A 20,886-nucleotide genomic window follows, 5' to 3' on the forward strand; every position below is an offset into this window, starting at 1 on the left:
AGAATTGTGGTAGAATTTTTTTTAGGACTGAGGAGAGTGATATGATGAGAACATGTCACCAGACTGCATTGCAGAGCTACACAGAAGAAGAATTTGTATGGGTAGGGAGAAGCTGATCTACCAGGAAGATCTGCAGTAACAACCTATGAAGCCTTTGTTCTTTAACAAACCTGCTGCTATTAGAGGGGTTTTGCTAAGATTTGTTAAGATCAAACCTTAATCAGTTCAGGTGAGGAAGAAAAGAACATTTTCCATCTTTGGTCTAGGGTATTGATGCTCCCAGTTGTTCCCAGTTTGCTGTGGCTGCAGGGGTGCAGAAAGAGTCCCCAGTAAACTCATCTGAGTGCAGGTGGTGAGTGGTGGTGTTGGAATTTCTACATGTTCCGATGGAAGGCAAGATTGGTTCAGGATTAAAGAGTTTTGTAATGGTAGGGAATGGAGAGAAACCAAACAGAGATTTTTCCTCACTTGTAGGGAAACAAAGACTGGTTGCACAATACCATTGAAAAATTTTAGTGTAATATTCATATTTGCCTGCAAGAAGATATTTTTGATATTTCCTTTTCTCCTGTCTTTTAGTTTTAAAATCTTACCAAAAAATAAAAGCAGAAAACCCTGTAATTCTTTGACAAGTTAAACTGGGAGCAGTTCTATCTATTATGTAGGTGGTGCTGTCGAGAGTTAGGCAAAAATAGGATTTGCCAGTTGGAAAATGCAGTTTTAGGAGGTCAGTTTTTTCAGAATTTTAGGGAGTTTGAGTGAAATTTTTCATTCTGAAGTTTGCTATGGGTTAAATTAGATCTGGAAATGCTAAACCTACAGAGGTGGTTCCCAAGAACATAACTAGGAAAGAATATATTGTTTCATTCATGATTAAAAAGGAGTAAGCTGGCCACAGTGTATGAAAAGCGCCAGAGCCCACCATTTCCTGGATGAGGAGCTCTGGTTCTGCAGGGATCTCCCTGGGGCCAGGGATGTGCCTCTTGAAAGCTTTTTCTGGGTTTGTCAAGTCTGAGGACTTCATCTGCCTGGACTCTGTGATAGCTGCTAACTGAGCTGCCAAATCCTTTCTAAAACTTTTGTCCATGCTGAGGATAATTTAGCTGAAGGCTGCAGTTACAGAGCCAAGCATTATCAGTCTTTACTGCTCATAGAGATGAGGCCAGTTCTGAGATGGGAGCACCTGGGGCCTCATTTCAGCTGCATTCAGGCAGTGAGGGGGAGGATAGGAGGGAGCTGGGTAGGAGAGTAATGGGGGTAAGAGTGGGACAGAGCCCAAAGTGCTGTTGATGCTGGCTGAAAACAACAGAAAGGGATCTGTGCTCTGCACAGGCCTGGGTCACTCAGGGGGGCTGCAGCTGCTTTGCTGCATCCATGGCTGCTTGGCTGGGCGAGTCCCTCTCCCTCCTGCCCTGAGGGAGTGTGCAGCAGCTCTGGCAGCATTTAAGTCTGCACTGCCTCTTTCAGAGTCCCTGTTCAGCATTAGTTTGATATTTAAAGGGCCTTCACCTTTACACTGCCTGCACAGTGCTGGCAGCATCTCTGGCTTCCCAGGTGCCTTCTCTGTAAGCAGAAAAAGCTGTTCAGCAGCTGGGGCATGTGTGCACCTGTGGCTGGGATGTAACCTAACATACAGCAGCATCTCCTTGCCTGGGGAAGGCAGCCCTCTGCTCCTGGGGCTGTCCGTGCCCCATCTCACCTCACAGCTGTGGTTACAGCTGCCTGCAGAGCAGCAGCTCTACTCTCCAGGTCTGAAAAGGAGAAGGAAGCATTTGAGGTGGGCAAATCCCGTTTGACCCATTTAAACTTTACACCACCCAGTGGTCACCATGGGAGTGACTATGGGAGTGTCCAGAATAGTTCATGTTTGGGGAGATGGCCAGGGAGCTGCCCCCCTGTGCCAGCAGGATCTGGTGATCCCAGGGTGTACCTGCATCACTGGGGCAGGCAGTCCTACAGTTATCCCTCACCTCCCTGCCCTGTCTGTGTGAGCAACACAGTGCTTAGAGGAAGGGGAATGGAAGGGAGGGTGACAGTGGGAACCCTTCCTCCTGTGGGGCTGAAGACAGCCTCACCCACCACACTTGTGATACTTTTCCCCATCTGTCCTGGATTGCCAAACCAATTGTATTCTATTTGCCATCTGTATGGCAGTTCTCTTCTGTTAAATGGGCAGGTTTCCTTATCTCTTCCACACCCACTCCTCCCTTTCACTGCATGTGGAACACTGCATGGCTGATAAGAGCTACAGCATCCCATTGGGAGATGTGAGCCCAGAGGGAGCAGCCAAGCATTCCTAACAGGATATAATCCTGAGATTCTGGAACACCAGCACAGCTTTTCTCCTCTGGATTTCCCAGAGGAACAGCAGCTGCCTCTTCCACTGGATCTTCAGAGGAAGAGACTGCACCTTCCTACAGAATCCCTGCTCCAACAGAACCACACCTGACACTCCAGGAGGGCTGAGCCACAATTCCAATTGTACTGCTACCAACACCCTGACCCACAGGGTGTCTGGTTGTGTTCTGACTCTGTCAGTGTTACTTTGGTTTATTGCATTGTTCATTTTAGCTTTTTATTTTCTTCCCTTGTAAAGAACTGTTATTCCTGCTCCCATATATTTTGCCTGCAAGCCCCTTAGTTTAAAATTTATAGCAATTAGGAGGGAGGGGGTTTACATTTTCCATTTCAGAGGAGGCTCCTGCCTTCCTTAGCACACACCTGGCTTTCCAAACCAAGACACCATATTCTCACACTGTGGGGCACCTGGCCCTGCTGAAGTGCTCAGGCCCCAGGGGACCCTCCCAGGCCTCAGGGATGGGGGGTTCAGCCACGGGTTGGGAGGGAGTGAATGCAGCCCTGCAGCTGCTCAGAGAAATTGCAAAGGTGTGAATGCACAGCTAAATCTTTGTACTTATCTAAGGCTGCCTGGGAATGGCAATCTAGGTAGAAATGTAGCTTGGTCTTGATGAAGGCAGGTAGGACTGGAACTGTCTTCAGCTGTGGCTTGTTGAAGAACACAGATTTAGGTGTCAACTAATTCCCCTGGGACAGGTGAGCCTCAAATCCCCTTCACAAGTAATAGTGGATTTCAAGTTTGTTTAGCAGGTGTTAGTTGTACTTACCAATGGTGATACAATTGTTGTGTGTCCTCACAGCACCCCAAGGCAAAACTGAGATTGGTTTCACTTGAAAAGTGCAAGGAGCCCACTTTTCTTTTTGCAGGTTACCTGGAACAAACTGTGGTGGGATTCTCCTGTGATGGGGGTCTAGGGCCTCAATCTGTCCTTTGCCAAAAACTTTAAGATTCTATGTGCTTCCCTAGCTGATTTGTTGAGGGTTATACTTAAATCCACATTAAAATCTGTCCAGAAAAACACAGAGGTCTGTGTGTGTTCACCTGTCCTCTCATTCTTGCTGCCTTTCACCATTGTCTTTTCCCATTGCTTTCCTGTGCTCGTAGCCTTAGACTCATTAAAGTGTGTTTGTGCCCCAGATACATGAGCTGTTAAACCTGCAGGGAATTTGAGGACTAAATCTATATAAAGGAAAATTTTATGTTTTATTTCTATTTCATCACCAAACAGAGTATTATATACATGTTTGTTTATCATACATTAATTTGGCCTTTGTTGATCCATCAGGTACCAGGGATGGCAAGCTGAGAAACCTTTCAGTGGCTACCTCAGAAGTGTTTCTGTTTCTCAGTTCAGATGTAAGTATCAAACCCACTTGCAAAGTTCTTTATAAATCAGACACAAATAACTTTGATGCATTTGAAGAAAGTAAATTTCACAGCAGTACCTTCTTTGTCATAGGGAAATTGCAGTATTCTAAGGAAAGAAAATAGCCTTCCTAAGGCAATGTATTTAAAATACATAATAATATGATGATGATGATGCCAGGATGACATCTTGTACAGCAAAAATCTTTCACTGTAATGTTCAGACTTCAAATAATTGAAAAAAGGGCAAGATATCACCAGAAGTACTGGACTCACTGAAAAAAAAAGTTTTTTATTTGTTTTGTTTTTTTCCTATCCCAGTAAGTCAAGTTCTATGTTCCTTTTCCCTGCTCTAAGGGATGTAAGTGCAACTCACTTGGCACCTTTGTGGAGTTAACAAAGGGGAACTGAGAGCAGAATGAGACCAAATGTCTGTGTAAGTATTGACATTTAAAATAATAGCTAAGGGTTTATGGCAGCAGTGTGGTTTTGAAAAAGTGGTTGCAGAAATAATCCAACAGTCCCCAGGACACAAACAAGGACAAATATCCAGAGAAACAGCCTGTCCACTACCATGGCAACATACTTCCAATCTTCAATGACCTGGAAGAAAAAGCCAATTAAAGATATTAGTAATTTGTCATATTCTTTTGGTCTTCCTCTCGCTAATGCTGAGTTTTTGTTTATCAAAATAAAAGGAAACTGATCTCAAGGTTCAGGGAATAAACTGGCTTTAGGCTTGGTAAGGGATTTTTCTCCTACAACACATCTGAGCAGTGGAGAAAAATACAGTAAATATTTCTTAGCTTTCTTGGATACATCAGATACTGAGTGTGGCTGCCTGGTGTGGTGCCAGCCCTGAAGGACCCACACTATAATCCAATAAAGGAATTTTTTTTCTTCAATTTTAGTTTGTAAATGCTATTAATCTGAGTGGGCAAAAATAGATGGTGTTTACTACTGTTAAACAAGGTTAGCTTCAGAGTTCTTTTCTTATCAGCAGTCATCTTATTCATGGGGTTTAATGCATATTAATACTGTTGCTTTTATTAAAATGCCTTTTTGCCCTGCATGTGTTGTCTGTGAAAGTCATGGCCTTAGATTCTGTCTCAGACTGAAGTGACCAATTGGGCTGTTATTGTAAAGGGGAAATATATCAATCTTCATTTGCATCTCATGAATAATTTTTCCTCTTTCATTCATTCTGGTTACACAGGGGATGTCTTCACATCAGTGACTTTATCATCCTTGTCAGTTGAATCATGTCTGATATTAGACCATTACATATTTTTCCTTCAGTGCACACTTTTAATTCCCACTGCTGCTAATGGGAATTGAATGCTTCTGCAATCAGACCATATAAATGTATATGAACAGTTGTTATCAGACCATTGTGATGAGGCAAGGAAGCAGAGAATAAAGTTATGAATCTAGAAAAATTGTATGTAATATCAGAGGACCCTATGTGAAAAGTAGTAAGTGGATTTTCAATATATAAAATGCTCTTGAAAATTGTTCTTACTACCAAGTGAAAGACTGTAGATCCTTTAGTGTGTAATACATCCTTGCAAGAATTTCTGAGCTATTAGAAAACCTTTTCCTGCACTAAGAAGTCAGCATCTGTTTAGTGAGTTTCAATGTTTACAAGCTCATGTCTAATGTTAATAGCTGAACTTCTTTATTTATATTGACAGTAATTTCAGTTAATAGAAAACATGAACTACTTAGCAGCATGCTCCTCTAGGGACTGCTGCAAGATCAGAAACCAGACTTTATTTAATCTGTTGGCTGAGGGAGGGGAAGAACAACAGGAATAGAGAACCTGGAGTCTCACTGTGGTCTGGATTAGAGAGAGGACAATGGTAAGTATGAGGATGATTTTTCCCAACTGTGGGTGCTTGTCTAAATAAACCCTGTGACCCACCTGAATTTTCCAAGCATTATTCACAGTGTTTCTATCAACTCTATTGTGCTAGCTACAGGCCTGTGAGTAGGGCAGGGGAATAGAGCAGCAGCACAGCTTAAATAAAGTATTTCTCCTAACCAGTAATGAGTCTGGTATATCTATAAATAATGAAAGAAGTGTCAGCTCTGTTGAGGTTCTTAATCCTACCCATGGTGTTTGCCATATACAGGGAGCTGTCTTAGTCTGGAGAAGGTGTTTGCAAAGGGCTTCTACCAACTTTGCTAAATTCTCCTTCTGTGCATTCATTAGGTAAATGAATGCGTGAGCTGCAGGAACATTGTTTCTGGTTAGCTTGGCCTGGCCATGGATCGAATCACAGTCTTACTGATTCACAATGGTGAAAAATGGTCTATTTCTAACCTGGAACTGAATATTGTTTTCTTCCCTGCCGATCACCACTTGAATGTGACAACAAAGCTTTTTTAAGAGTGTTTCATGACTTACTGGGCAATCAGCAAACTCATGGCTAGAAATAGCCATGTTATTTATCAGGAGACTATTTGCAGTTATCAAATTGCTTTTCATTAGTGGCATAAATTATTTCCTCTTATGAGCTATATCTAGAATCTCTCTAAAATCTTGACAATAGCTAGAGAGTTCAAAAATGCTTTCTGAGGAATAGCATGTTACAGAGGAGGACAGAAGATGAAGTTTGGAAGGGCAGGGATTTCTCATTTTTACTTACACTCTGGTCGTTGTCATCGCTTTTCATGTGCTCTGCTATAAAACTGACTCCATCAATTGCTTCTCGCACTTCAGGAGAAAACTTCGCACCTGTTCTTAACCTAAAATCTCGATGACTGCTGACATTGTCAGGTGTCTCAGAGACTTTCATATCATATCTTTTGGCAGAAGCTGTATTCAAAAAATAGGTAGAGTTCTTGTAGAAGTCAGATGGCTCCATACAAGGATTCTCTGCTTTTGTCTTTTTGCAGTTGCATGGCTTTTGCCGTGGAGAATTATTTTCTGGGCGCTTCATGAACAGGTAGGCCGGGAGCCTTTCAAGGAAAACCAGCTTTACCCAAGGGGGCATAGTGTGAGTACTTGGAGATCTGTGGTGGACATTGAGCACACAGACACTGGTAACTATTGAGAAGGTCACCAGCACCATTGTAAACATGAGATACTTGCCAATCAGTGGAACATCTAGAGATGTTGGAGGGACAATTTTGGAGATCAGCAGCAAGAACACAGTCAAGGCAAGCAACACAGATATGCATAAAGTCATTTTTTCACCACAGTCTGAAGGCAAGTAGAATACTAGGATGGCTAAGGATGTAATTAGCACACAGGGAATGATAAGATTGATGGTATAAAAAAGTGGTTTCCTTTTAATAATGAAGTCATATGTCACATCGACATAGTTGGGGTCCAGAGGGTTTACAGTCCTTCTTCCTGGGAGTGCTACAATGTCCCACTCTCCGCTTGGTGTGAAGTCGTCCATGCTCGCCGTGGAAGTCTTGAGCACCATATCAATTTCTGTGTGGTCGTAGGTCCAGGAGCGGAACTTGAGGGTGCAGTTTTGTTGGTCAAATGGGAAATGCTTCACCTCAATCTTGCAGGCACTCTTGTAAATGGCCGGTGGCAGCCAGCGAATGCTTCCGTTGTTCAATACAATGGCATTTGTGTACAGCGAGACCTCGTACGTGCCGTCCGCACTAATGAGAGGAGAAAAGAGAAAGGGGAGGAAGTGGTAAAATATTAGGAGGAAAACCAGTTCAAAACAGAAAAGGTCTGACATTCTTGATCTTGTGGACCCCAGTTCTGAGAATCAAAGCTTAGTAATACTATTATTCTGAAATCTATGCTGTAGGGAGCTATAACTTGATAGGGAGATTCATGTATGCATTCCTCCAAGTCAGAGAGTTGATTTTTGGTCCAATACTTACAGAAAAAAAACTTATAAAATTATTATTCAGTACCAAATACACACCTCTGTTTTATCCAAAGAAATCAATGTGTTTTGTAAATGTTTGCTCACATAATTAAAGCTTCCTACGTCTCTGAAGGCTAAGCAAAAATAAGTTCATCCCATGTGAAAACAGAGGTACCTTCGATTTGGAGTGTAGCCACTGCTAAGAACACAGAGCAACGCTCCTAAATGACTTGGACAAGGAAATAAGGATGAGCTGCATTAGTTAGAAATGCAGGGAGAGTGTAGGCAGAGGAAATGTAATTATATAGCTTATTTATTGCGTCACTCCAGTTAATGTTTACTTATTACAAAACCAGAACAGACAAGCCACAGCGTTCTTAGTGCCCACAAATAATCTTGGCTTTGTATCTCTTCCAACTGCTGAATTTCCAGCAGGGGAGTCTTCTATGTTCTGATGGGCCTTTTAACTTAGGGAGAAGATCATTATCAGTCAGAAGTATCTTCTCTTGCCCAACAGTGTGGGCCAACAAGGTTGGGCTGTTTAAGCCCTTAAGTATCCTGGGGTAGTGTTTGTTGACAAGGCATCATGGAAAATAGTTCTTTCAGTGCTAAGGGTGATTTTTTTTCCCTAAGCAGGGAAATGCTACAAATATCTAAGGCTTGGCACATGTGTCTGAATCAGTTAGGTTTGACTCTGGAAAGGACTCACCTGGGTGAGGCAGTGAGAGCCTGGCACTGAGCTGAGATCTTTGCAGCTAATTCACGCAGACAGTGAAACAACCAGATGTGGAAGTGAGTGGCTACAGCCACGAATAGGGGTCATTAGTTCATTGCCAATAAGATAACTATTTTTTGAGAAATGAATTGTATCTTAGTTCTGACATATCTGTACTCCCTGAGTTACCTTTGCCATCATGCCATGCCATGTGCTGGGCAGAATCCTGGGCTGGGAGTATGTGAGTTCTGGTTCTGGCTGTCCTGGCTCAGTGCTGGGAAGAGGCTGGGCTGCACTCCCAGAGCCCTCTGCACAGGCCCCAGACAGAGCTGTGGGCATGGGGGCACACTTTGTGTTTTCCTGAGCCCCTCAAACTGACTGATGCCTGTGAAACTCTGCTCCAGCAGCAGGAAGTTACATGGAGCTGTCCTTTAGCTAAAATTTAATTGAAGCTTTGTACTAATGTAGAGATCCAATACAGTGAGGCTTGTTCCTGTGCGTTTAAGAAACCTTTTGAAAATATTCCTTTCTATTTTTACAAACTATTAAATGGTATCACTTGGCCAGTAGCAAAAAGAAGCGGAGGGCAGAGGCACAATTTACCAGAACAAGCTTTGAGCAGGCAGACTATATCCTAATCCACTGGCTGAATTATTTTGTGACTCATACATTAGATTTAAGTGCTCATCAAATCTGGTTTCCAGGAGTAGGATTCCAAGGACTTAACTCAGTTATATATAAACCTCCTGGGTTTCCCATCTGTATATGTTCATAAATCATCGTGTGTTCATGAATTCATTGGTTTTCAAAGTATTATAAAAGTATAAATTTTGATAATTAAAAAAAAATTATCATCCACTTCAAGGTTTTGCTAGAGACTTAAACCAAAGCAAAACAAAATTGTCAGTTCCTTTGTTTGAAAGAGGAACTAAGTATGATATTTTTCTCAGTACTATAAAGCAACAGGGTCAAATGTTGACAGATTTGTTGTGTATTCATAGAATGGGTTTTTTCAATGCTTTATGAAAATGGAATATAACTTGGGTTTTCTACATGAATATGAACTCCTGGAGTTATGGTATGTGTGAACTTTGTAACAGATTTGTGTCCTGGGGTCTGTGATAGAAGGAGGAGTGGGGAAGAAGAAAACAAAACTGTATCTCAGCCCCTAAGATGTCTGATAGGATTCCAGATGTCTTCTTGCAACTGCACTTATACAATTTATTCTTTCCATACAGTCTATTTTCATATAAATCTGTCTCAGTTGTGAGCCTTGGCATGGATCCTGTGCTGTAACTGCTCATGCTGCAGACATCTTCCAGCTCTGCTGGAATTTCTTTAACCAGAGTGCTGATGATGAAAATTATCTTTGAGCCCAGTAGCCCAGTCAGATACACTTGCTACTATCTAACAGTGACAAAATTCAGTTTTAAAATTTTACCAGACCTGCTTCATCGTTTCTGATGTTTGTTCCTTGGTTAAAATTTTGTCTGTGTAAACTGCACCAGTTTTACTTACTTATTGTAAAGCACAATGTCTGGTAACCAGATGTGTTTTGCAGGTATTCTCAGCTTATTTATTCCTTCATAGTCAGAGGGCTTCCAAGCCAGCCGATAATCAATCCACTCCTAAGAGAAGAATTGGACAGCAGTGATGGGAGTGTCCAGAGCAGCACTAACAAAATAATCATGTGATGGAGTGAGAGCAGTTGGATTTGTGGTTTGCAAGAGCCATTTCTCTGTGGCTTTGTTACCTGGTTCAGCCAGACATTCGTAGTCATGATCTGCTCCCGTTCGTTCTACAGGGGAAAAACAGAGACAAAAAGTGGCCTCTAAAATGTTTCACTTCCTTGCAGTAATAAGATTTATTCAGTGGGTTTTTAAGCATGATTTTGTCTAGTGTATTTCAAGACAGTTTCTCTGAGGTACAATGGCCAGTCTTGTACACATACTAATGATAAGTAGTAATCCCATAAATGTAGAATTCCAAATGCCTTTTAACAAGAACAGTTATGGCAGGAGTGAGTGCAGTTATTTGGAAACAATAACCACCACTTTGCTAAGCTGGTTTCCCATCCCACCCCACCCCACTTCTCTATCTTTGATTTGAAACAGAAGGGACAGTTGACCATCGGGGAGGCCTATATGAGGTTGTGTAAGGTTGGTGTAAGGTTTGCCATGTATACCATGTCTCTAGACAGCAGTCCAGAAGAGAAAACTCTCTGTAGAAGATCTGTCAGGAGGATTTCTGCAGGAAAATGAGTTAATTCTCTGATCCTGAAGATGCTTGAGATTGTTGGAGTCTACAAGATGCCTAATTTTGTTCTGCTCAAAGAATGAGGCCATAGAGGGATAAGGACTAAGCTGTGCTGGTCTTGGTCTTTGCCCATTCATCCACCTTGCTTAGGCTGTTGATCACCAGGGTCTCACCTCCCTTTTTATGCCCAGAATCTGCAGTCTGAGGGACACTGTGCTCATGGTGGAGTGCAGGATGTAAGGTATCCTGTCTGTGTCCAGATGGAGCTCCCCAGGAGAGAGAGCACTTAAGTAGAATCCTCTGGTATGCATGGCATTGAATCCTGAGTGTATATGTATATACATCTATGACTATCTATATATATTATATCCAGTCTGCATGGGTGTATGAAACCTCACCTATTTGTACAGTTTCCCTTACAGTCCAACAGAGTCTTTCTCATTTCCTCTTGAATTTCAGAATATACATTCTTTATGTCTCTAAAAGTTTGCAGCAGTCCAGTCACTAGCCCTTACACAAATTCTGACAGGAGGCAGTCATCTGTATCTTCTCTGTCTCTCTCAGGGAGAGCAGCAGAGTTGAAAGCCCAGTTCAGGAAATTATTCCCACTTATATACTGGCTCTTGTTCCCACTGCAGTTAATGCTAACCTCTCTTAGTAAAGATGTGTTTATACCTTGTAATAACTGTCAAACACATACTAACCTTGTGGGTGAAAGTGTCTTTTAGACCCACTGAAGTAATTGTTATTGAATATGAGGAGTTGCTTTCATGAGGATTATTTTAACCATGTTAAGCTATTCCAGCCAGAACTAATGTGTGTTTTTCTTTACAGCATTCCAGTGTTCTTTATTAATATGCCTGATATGTCATGTGATTTGGATGTGGCTTTGTAGCTTGTTTTCAGGCCATTGAAGCACTTCAGTAGAAGATGGATTAGCATTCCCCTGATGGTGGATAGTGTGCACTGTCCAGGATAGGTCTGACCTGAGGTAACTTACAGTAGCTGTACTGAAATCAGTGGAATGATTTTGAATTTTAGCTAGATGGAATTCTATTGGATGAAGGTCTGGCCCCAGTCCTTCAAAGCTTAGGCATGAACTGATTTTCCCATTGTAGCTCCATTGTGAGGTCTAAAACCAGTAAATTGTGTGTATGGGCTCTGCCTATTAATAGTGTTACACAAATGAGAAAAGAGCAGAGATGTAGCAATGCCAGTATAACTATTAATTCGAGTGCTGTGCAGGTAGTACTGAATGTAAAGGCATAGCCTCATTTGAACTTACCACACTGATAAGCTGTGCCAGGGAAACCTGCAGTTCTATGGATACCAGCTGGGAGGAGTTGACAGCTGGTCGAATTAACTTATTGTACCTGTCAGGACTCAGTAGGTGGTTCATTAGTTTTTCTTCAGCATCTGCTGCCATGCTTCCTGTAAAGCATCACAAAACAGGATTATGGAAGGGACACTAAAGTGACATGAGGTAGGGCTCACAGAATATCTGTGCATCAGATCATCTTTGGGAAATAATGACAGCTTTTGATTTTCTAAAGACTTGTGTGAACAGGAGGATACAGGGCTTGCACTGATATCTGTTCTACTGAAGTTGGCTGTTTCACAGAGCACAGATCAAAGCAGATCCCTTTCAGGGTTTTTTGCAATAAAATGTGAATCTCAAATTGGTAGATACTTTTGGGATTACACTCAGAAATAGAAACTGGGAGCAAACCACCCTCTTGATAGCAGGGGAAGAATTATTCTATGATCCAAAGAGGGGGGGTCCAGCTGTGACTTCTCTCTCTAGTGCTGTAGGAGACAGAGTTGCAGGTACAAATACAAATTTAAAGACTCTATGTAGAGAAAACCAAGGGATAAGCTTTAGGAGTCATAAAGGATTTTTTAATGACTGGGGACTCTCTAGTAGCTAGTGATGTTTCTGTTTCAAAATTTGAAAACCCTAGGCAGTATGTTAGACTTACTTTCTGTGGAAGTAAAACCTGTTTTGTGGACCAGCACAAATGCTGTAAATCTTTGCCAAAGCTGGAGTCCAGTGACTACAAAATACAGTATCTACAGGTTACTAACAAACAAGCCTGAACATTCCCTGTGGAGCAGAGCAGCTTCTGGCACAACCCCAGGGTCATTTATTCTGTTCTCATGTGTGCTTTTTAAAGTCACTGCAGTAGACTTTCAAACCATTGTTGACCACCTGGCCACACTGATGAGCAAGGTCCTGATGACATCCTGCTGACAGAACTGAGCCAGAGACACTGTGCTCTGTGTTGGGCAGGTCTGGGGTGTGATGCTGATGAAATTACTGTGCCAGTGAAAAGCAGGTTCCAATACAATGGATAGAATACCTCTTCCATACCTTCCAAAGGTCACCTAATCCAGCTCACCTAATTCACACCTAGATGTTGCAGAAATGAGGGCAGTGTCCTTAGAGCATACATGCTTCATTATTTCCCAAAGCAATTTCACACAGTAAAAAACACTGGCTATGCAAGTATTTTAAATTTGTGGTACATTAATTTGTTTTGGGGTTTTTTTATGTTGTAGCATATCCATGAAATCTGGGGAAAGGCAGACACCAAAAGGTCAGGATCAAATAAGCAGCCAAAGTTCATGTGCATGTCTAGAAGGTGCCACATTTCCTTGTGAACTGGGCTGCAAGTTGATAGGCTGAACAAGTCTCTCTTTAAACTTGAAATTCTTCTGAATCCAACCTGGGTTCAGAACCTAAATACCCTAAGGCCTTCTTGGTTCTGATCCAGTGAGAAAGTGGAGTGAGGTAAAAGGAAAGATTATCAAACAGAGATTTCACATCTAAGAACAACTTCTACTCAAGCTTTGTGGGAAGGTTGAGGTAAACACCAGTCTTAATTTAATTCTTGTAAGACCAGCGTAGGCTGTGGTCTGGTAGCCCAAATTCTCCACCTATACTTAACTATAACATTGTTCTTCAGAATAGGCTTTTCAAATACTTTCCAAGGCATTTGGAAAAACAAATTTGGATGAATGTATCTGTGTTTGTTGGGTCAGTTTGTTTTTTGATTTATACTTGCTTTGTACCTCCCTTCGAGTCATTATAAAAGCCCTATACCATGTGATATTTTAACATGACATTTGTTCTCAATGCAAGGTGCCTAATCAAAAGCTTATCAAGCTAGAGCTATGCTGAATCTTGCTAAGCTTCAGATTCTGGAGTGGTTTTCTTGTGTGTAGCGATCAAGGAAAAGCTAAATTTGATACTGTGAAGAAAAGAGGGCCGTGCTCTAGGAATGAATCTTGTGGTTATAAGAATAGGTTAGAAATCCTGTGGTAGTTCAAGAGAGAATCCTTGTTAAAATATTTTATTGTGTTCTTTGGTGGAGTTTTATGTTGGGTTTATTTATAGTAGATTTTTTTAGTAGACATTCCTACTGTTGCATATGTAAGTGATGTAAACATATGGCTATAATTCAAATATAAATAAATTGTCAGTTGGTTTGTTTCATTCAGTGGTCACTGAATACTGTTAGAAAAGATGTGAGTTTTTGTTTGAATTGTTAACTGTGTTTTCACTGCATTGCTGCCTTTGTCTGTGGATATTCCAGCACAGAGAGTATTTGCTAAATGGGGAGTAAGGAGTAGGAACTGCAGAATATTTGCAGAAAGCTAATTCTGGATTTGTCATTAGTTTTTACCCTGAAACCTGCTTTTAGCAATCATAGTCGTTTGGTCTGCAAATCCAAACATGGTGTGGAGTCTGCATATCTGATGAGAATAACTCAGATTTCCAAGTACTGACTGTTAATAAACTTTGTGTAGATTAATGACAACAATGACTTTAGTTATAAAAAATATTTATTCAACAATGAATCCCTTTGAGAAATTATTATCTGCTCTTAGTGAAGGCATTCCTTCACTAGGGATAATCCTTTATAAAATTCCAGCCTTTGTAACTTAGTAATCAGAAATAAAGGGGCTGCTGTCACCTGTATCATACACCACTAGATGTCAGCCCTGCACTGCCTTAAAACCTGTTAAAACCGCTCCCAGTAAATACTGGCGAGAAATGAGTGTTTGTTGTCTAATTTTTACAGTCTACTTTCCATTAACAATCTACTTATAAACCAGATGGCAACTAATGAGAACAAAATTACCAGGCATCCAGTTTCATCTTTATGTGCACTGTGTGTCAGTAGCCAGGCCTTTGAAATGTCTCTTGTTCCTCTCAGGGTGGGAAGAAATGGAAGTGCAGTTTTCCCCACAAACTGTTGGTTTTGTTGGTTTTGGTTTTTTTCCCAAATAGCAGTAATCACCAGAGATGGTGCAGACGGTAGACTGATGCTTTTAGACAAATTATTTTAACAACAATGATCAAGCAGTCCTAATTTGGGAGTGGAGCATCTTTGTGTACTGAAAGCAGTAATAAATAAAGCCCATTGGGGTGAATCCTGAGCTGTGGAAATGATTTTGGCTTCACTGAACACGCTGCACATCTGCTCTGTGACAAGGAGAGCAATCACCACATACCTTGCAGTACACATTCCTCAGTAAGTTTGTTTTCTCTGTGGGACTATGAGCATTAAAAAAATTGCACCAAGATGCTTCCAATTTCACAGCAAAAGAAACGAAACCACTGCTGTGGAGACTTTCCTTTTTACATAGTCTAATTTAAATACATAAAATGAAATAACTAGACATCCTGTTTGATTCCAGCATAATAACAAATTCATTGGAGTGATTTCCACAGAAAAGAATAAGGAGCAGTGCTGAGAGATACAGGAAGTTCACTGTTATTACTGTCTACATTTCAAAATGTAACATAAGACATATTTCTAGTGTTGCTCTGAACTCAGTTCTCATAATAAATGTTGAAATAATATTTGTTTAGAAGTAGCACTGTAGCATGTGTTACCATTTTAATCCTTTACTCTCTCACACATAAGTGACATACCAAGTTCCCATGTGTAATTTGTAAAGAACAAGTAAGAAGCAGCAATAAAGCAGTCCCATTATCTTTGAAATTACTTCATCATGTTGTTACTTCTCAACATACTCTCAAGCAAAAAGATTTTCATAACCTCCTAGAAGAACACATGCTGATTTGAAATATTTTTTGTTCCAATGGAAGTAGCAGTGAATTTGCTGTATTTTAAAGGTTTTTATTTTTTACACTGCAATTAATGCAAATAAAAAAGGAAATACTCAGGGGTTTAGAAGTGTGTAATTTAAAAATCTGAAGTGGGCCCTCACTCTCCTTTTGTCACAAAGCAGATGTTTTCTGAAGTTGCCTTTCAGAGATGAAGAAACAAAACAAGTGTGGAACGAATAGACAAAAATGGGACGTGTGTGATCTGAGGATCTTGGTTTAGTTTCAGCCAGTTTCTCTCAGAGCACTTCAGAGGAGCCTCTCCATGGGAAGAGGCTCCCATGCTAAATGCACTATTTCATGCTGCTGTCAGGCTGTTGTGTTGGCTAAAACATATCCAAGAAATCCTGACAGACTGAGGGAAATGTTCTTGTATAAAAGGCATAACTATTATATTTTTTGTAGCATATATTTACATATGACAACTTAATTTAAACTGTTTCCATTCTAAAAATTAGGAAGTGTGAACTTTGCAAAATATTGGAACTTGAGAAAATAATAGTAGAAGGATGAGATCTGTCATATTTACAGATCATGTTATGGTTCATTTTTTCACCTTCAGTACAATATGCTGCTTTTCCTATCACAGATGATCCTGGGAGCATCTAAAGGGATATTATTTAGTCATTATCATTGTCATGTCCTACAGTTATGTAATTTTATATCCAACCTGTCTGTCCATATTCGTCGTAGTGCATGTGCTGATACCAAACAAGCCCAAAACAGCACTAAAATAATCAATTTTATACATCCTCTTAAAGCCAGCAACCTCCTGAGGCAATGCTTATGAATTGTCTGTGAGCTCATGCCACTGCCCTGCCTGTTACCCCCAAAAGCTCTGACTGTTCTGAAACTGTAGGAGAAAGAAAAGGTCACTTACCGTTCAGACAAAAGGAGCCCACCACAAAGAGAACAAGGCTGTACATTTTCCTCATGGCAGTAAGAAGAAGTGGATTCCTGTTCTTCAGCTTAGACAGCTGGCAATAGGCTCTGTTGGCAGAGATGCACAGGCAAGAGATGTAGAAGCAAACCTGAATCTTGGAGGTATGAAATGCCTGGAAAGAGACAGACAGTAGGACCTGACAGAAGCGTTCTGCAAAGTGCAATTTTCGTGAGCATAGTGGTCCCTCCCCCTTTGCAGCTGTTTAAAGAGCTTTGTGAAGAGGAAAAGCAAATAAGAAGAGTGAACATAATGTGATAATGTTGAAAAAGAGGAAATGAAAGAGCAAGCTAAGGGACATGATGTGCAAAACACAACTGCTTAATTCTTGCTACTAGATAACATTTAAAAGGCTTTCTGATTAATGAGTGCAGTGGGTGAGAATAGCTGTGTGGGAAGAACTGGTTAAACTTCGTGCCATAAAATCTCTTAGTGTCAATAAATTATAGCCCCAGCAGAGGGTTATTTTCTGTGTCAAGAGAGAAAGTTTAGTACCTACTGCCAACCCTTTTTGACTCCAAGGCCCACACATGTGATTTCTTTAAACTAGAGCTCCAAAAAGTTTTTGGGAGCACTGAGAGAGGAACAGAAAACTTGTTGTCATTTGCATGTGATGGGATTTTTAAAAGAAAGCTAAAGCAATATGTGGTGAAGTAGCAGTAGGGATAAAGACATTCCAGAGGAGCATTAGAGAAATTCTGTGGAATTCATCTTTAGAGCTAAAGGGTTTAGCAGACTATAGAGTGTCATGTGTTTTGGGACTTGCAATGGGAAGATTTGTGTAGAAGGAGGGGGCAAGAAGATCTTATGTGCTCTTTGCAAGCACTGTAGGACAGGCCATGGGACATATACCCCATGGGATAGAAAACGAACCAAAACAATTTTGATCCCCTGTAACTTCTAAACTTTTCTATATGTACATGTAATCAATTTTGTTTAGAGGGGCATTTATTGTATTTATGCTGTGCAAATATCTCAGATGATAAAAAGTTCTGTGGATTATATAGTAGAATTGATGTTTGATGACTTCTGTGTACTCAAAAAAATTTCTCAGCACACTGTTGCCTTATTGTTAAACATCCCAACATTAATGTGCTGGGTTTGCTGCAGATCTTAATTAGTAAATTGAGCCTTGAATCAGGGGTCACCTGATACCAGGTGCAAGTTCCAGCCTTTATTTTCAGTCTTTTTTTCTGCTTTCATCGCTCCCTTTTCTCTCTTATTCACTGTCCATTAGCTAGAATTGCTTTAAATTGGGACTGTTTAGCCTGGAGAAGAAAAGGCTCTGGAGACTTTAATGTGGCCTTTGATACTTAAAGGGGCTTATAACAAAGATAAGGACAGATGTTTCAATAGGACTAGGGATGATGTTTTTAAACTAAAAGAAGTGGATTCAGTCTAAACATAAGGAATTAATTTTTTACAATAGGGATGTTGAAACACTGGAACTGGTTGCCCACAGAACTGGTAGATGGTAGAGGCCCCATCCAAGGAAATCAAACCAGACTGGACGAGAGTCTGAGCAATTTGGTGCAGTTGAAGATGTCCCTGCTCATTGCAGGGCAGAGTTGGACTAGATGATCTTTAAAGATCCCTTCCAACTGAAATTATTCTATGATTCTAAATAGTGTGGGACCTAAGAGGGATTGTGAATGGTTTCAGTAAGACAGAACAGTCTCGGTGAGGAAATCTAGTTGACTTTAAAAAAACAGTGCAGTCCTAGTAAGTACCTGTAAATAGATTAACTGCATGAAAGTATAACACTCTTTCTGTTTTTCTGATGTTTAATCAACAGCATGTAAAAAGAGACTATAGAAAATTCTTCTCTTGCAACAGTGAAAAAACCTAGGAGGTGTGTTCCAAGTAAAGTCTTTATACTGAGCCTTCCACTTTGTGCTTCTCACGACAGTGTGCTTGTCAGGTACCTTGTCAGAGGCTTGTACATCAGAGACCTGGCTCCACTCCTGAGCCTGCTGGGCAAGCTTGTCTCTCCTAATGTACAGGGAATTGCTTTCACAGAGCTGAACCTTCACTTAATAAAGGTGTGTTTGAGCAAAGCACCAGTGTGATGGGGAAGAAAGACTGCATCTGTTTCTCTGTTGTTACATTCTGATATCTGACCTGTTTCTCCCCAAAGGCAAATCTTCCGTCTGCCAACGCAGCCTCTGTGCTTTGCAGTGGCTGTAGAAGGAACAGATGTGTGGTCCCTGAAGTCATCGTGCTTGCACCATCTTACACTGCTTGGTGCTTAGAGCTGAGTAGCAGTTCAGGGTATAGCAAAACAGCCTGGGGTTGCTTCTCCAAAGCAGTGGAGCCTCACAGAGCCACAGGCTCACAGACCATGCACTGATTGCTCGGGTTATCCTGCTGAAGCTGAGGTGGAAGGGAGGAATTACCACAGCTGGTTTTCACACACCTCCCTTTGCCATCCGCTTTCAGTCGTTCATGCTGATAGAGCACTCAAGGTCTTCCTTCACCACTCTGCTATTGTTTGCCCCACAGTGATGCTGCAGGATTCCATTTGTTCATTAAGCTGAGGTCCCGAAATGAAATGCCTTTTTATCAGACATTAGCATATGTGCTATTGTGGATTTGCATGTTAATGCACTGTGAAAGCGTGGGAATGGCACGGCAGGGAGCCATCCCTGAACTGGCCGGGGTTGCTGCTGGTGATGCTTTGCATGCCGTAGGTATTAGAGCTCTCAGATGCATCAGGAATGCAAGACGTTCAAGTGTCCCGGGAAACTGGCAGTCCCCTTCTGGGGATTTATCGTGGTGATTTCCAGCTGCTGTTTGCATTAGGAAAGAATCAGTCAGAAATGCTGGAGATTTCAAAGTGGAAGCACCCTAGGGTAGAGCCAGCTTCCTTAATGACACAAGTACAGGTACAGGGAGTTTGCTACAAAAATAAATGCCTCTGGGTGGAAGGGCACAGTTATTTTCAACTAGTTGTGATGCTGAAATGAAGTTTCAGAAAACATAGAACTGACTTAATGTTACACTAACAGAACAGCTATCACTTTCTAGTTGAAAATTACTACAGAAAATATCAACTAATGGCAGTTTTTCCACCCTAGCCCCTTTTAGGTGTGAAGGTAATAATATCTGCCAAAGTCCTGACTCATGTCATCAGCAGCAAGGCTTACATTGCTTTCTGTTTGGTTGAAAAATGGAACTTCTGCAAATACCCAGAGGGTTCTGCAGGTAAAATCCTGGTTTTCCCTACTCACCACTACCTAGATGAGCTCATTAGAACAGCTGTACTGGAGCTGATGTTTTGCATTTCTGGAATTTTTTTCATTACAAGTGCACTTACAGTCCTATTAGAAAAGTGGGATGCCTCAGTCATTCTGGTGCTGATGTTTTTGGGTTAAATTGTACTGCTGCAGCTTCATTTCACAGTGCTGTAGTGTAGCCCGATTTAAAATCTGCAAGGCAAAACAAAACTGTGGCACTGTAGTTCCAGTAACTGTCAGCTGGATGAGCTTAGCTAGGTCCTCACAACTGTTAGTAGAAATTAGTGGGAAGGGCAAGGGTATGTGAAACATTTAGTCTTCTGTAATCTAAAGCTTTGGAATTTAGGAAGCTTTTTTTGGATTAATAGATGCTTTATACTGGAGAACTAGTTTTCATCCAGAGGCTTACTCCACAGTGATGGACTGTGTCTATGTGGGTAATTGTGTCATAAAGTCTGTTTCCCACAGCATTCATAGATGCATTTGCCTTCCCAGATGGGTTCTAACCATTTTGTACAGATATTTGTAATAAGCTGCCTTCAGGCAACACAAAACACCATCAAGATTTTGCAAAGGGCGGTGTAAAACAGCTGTGGATGATACCAAATTATCAGGTAAATAACACTCCTTTAGGATGACAAATGATGATACTATATGTTATCCCATCAGGATCTGCTCCAACCCCCAAAAAGTTCCAGAGAATTGCCACTCATAGCATGGGATGATGTTACTAACAGGAATGACTCAGTAGCAATGGATGCAATTCCACCTTTCATGGTGAAAATGCAAATTATTATGGATAATTTAAAAGCCACCTTTCTGCTCTGGAATATGCCTGATGGCAGGCAAGTCACTCCTCAAAACCAGTGCTTTCCTTTTCTGGTTAATTTTGGAACTCGTTACCATGTATTTGTGAGCTACAGGTGTGTTGTGTTGGTAGCGTACTTAGGCAATAATACTAAGCCTCTGTCACTCACTGATTACCTTCATCATTTTAACCTTCAAAGTGCACAAGTGTAACAAGTCCAGAGAGCTC

The 20,886-nt window shown here is 41.1% G+C and overlaps 1 protein-coding gene across 1 annotated transcript; it reads right to left on the minus strand.

The window, feature by feature from the left end:
* Nucleotides 1-3,543: 3,543 nt before the first annotated feature.
* Nucleotides 3,544-16,762, minus strand: CHRNB4 (cholinergic receptor nicotinic beta 4 subunit). The gene is made up of 6 exons (XM_071441765.1): nt 16,555-16,762; nt 11,823-11,968; nt 10,035-10,079; nt 9,800-9,909; nt 6,376-7,348; nt 3,544-4,327 (listed from the first exon to the last, which is right to left on the minus strand). The coding sequence occupies exons 1-6, from the start codon at nt 16,607-16,609 to the stop codon at nt 4,187-4,189; spliced, it is 1,470 nt and encodes a 489-aa protein (XP_071297866.1). The 5' UTR covers nt 16,610-16,762; the 3' UTR covers nt 3,544-4,186.
* Between the last annotated feature and the right edge of the window lie 4,124 nt (nt 16,763-20,886).

Source organism: Agelaius tricolor, unplaced genomic scaffold, assembly GCF_023055355.1.
Source record: "Agelaius tricolor isolate 1412-34295 unplaced genomic scaffold, bAgeTri1.0.p SCAF_16, whole genome shotgun sequence".
In the NCBI taxonomy this organism is placed as follows: Eukaryota; Metazoa; Chordata; class Aves; order Passeriformes; family Icteridae; genus Agelaius; species Agelaius tricolor.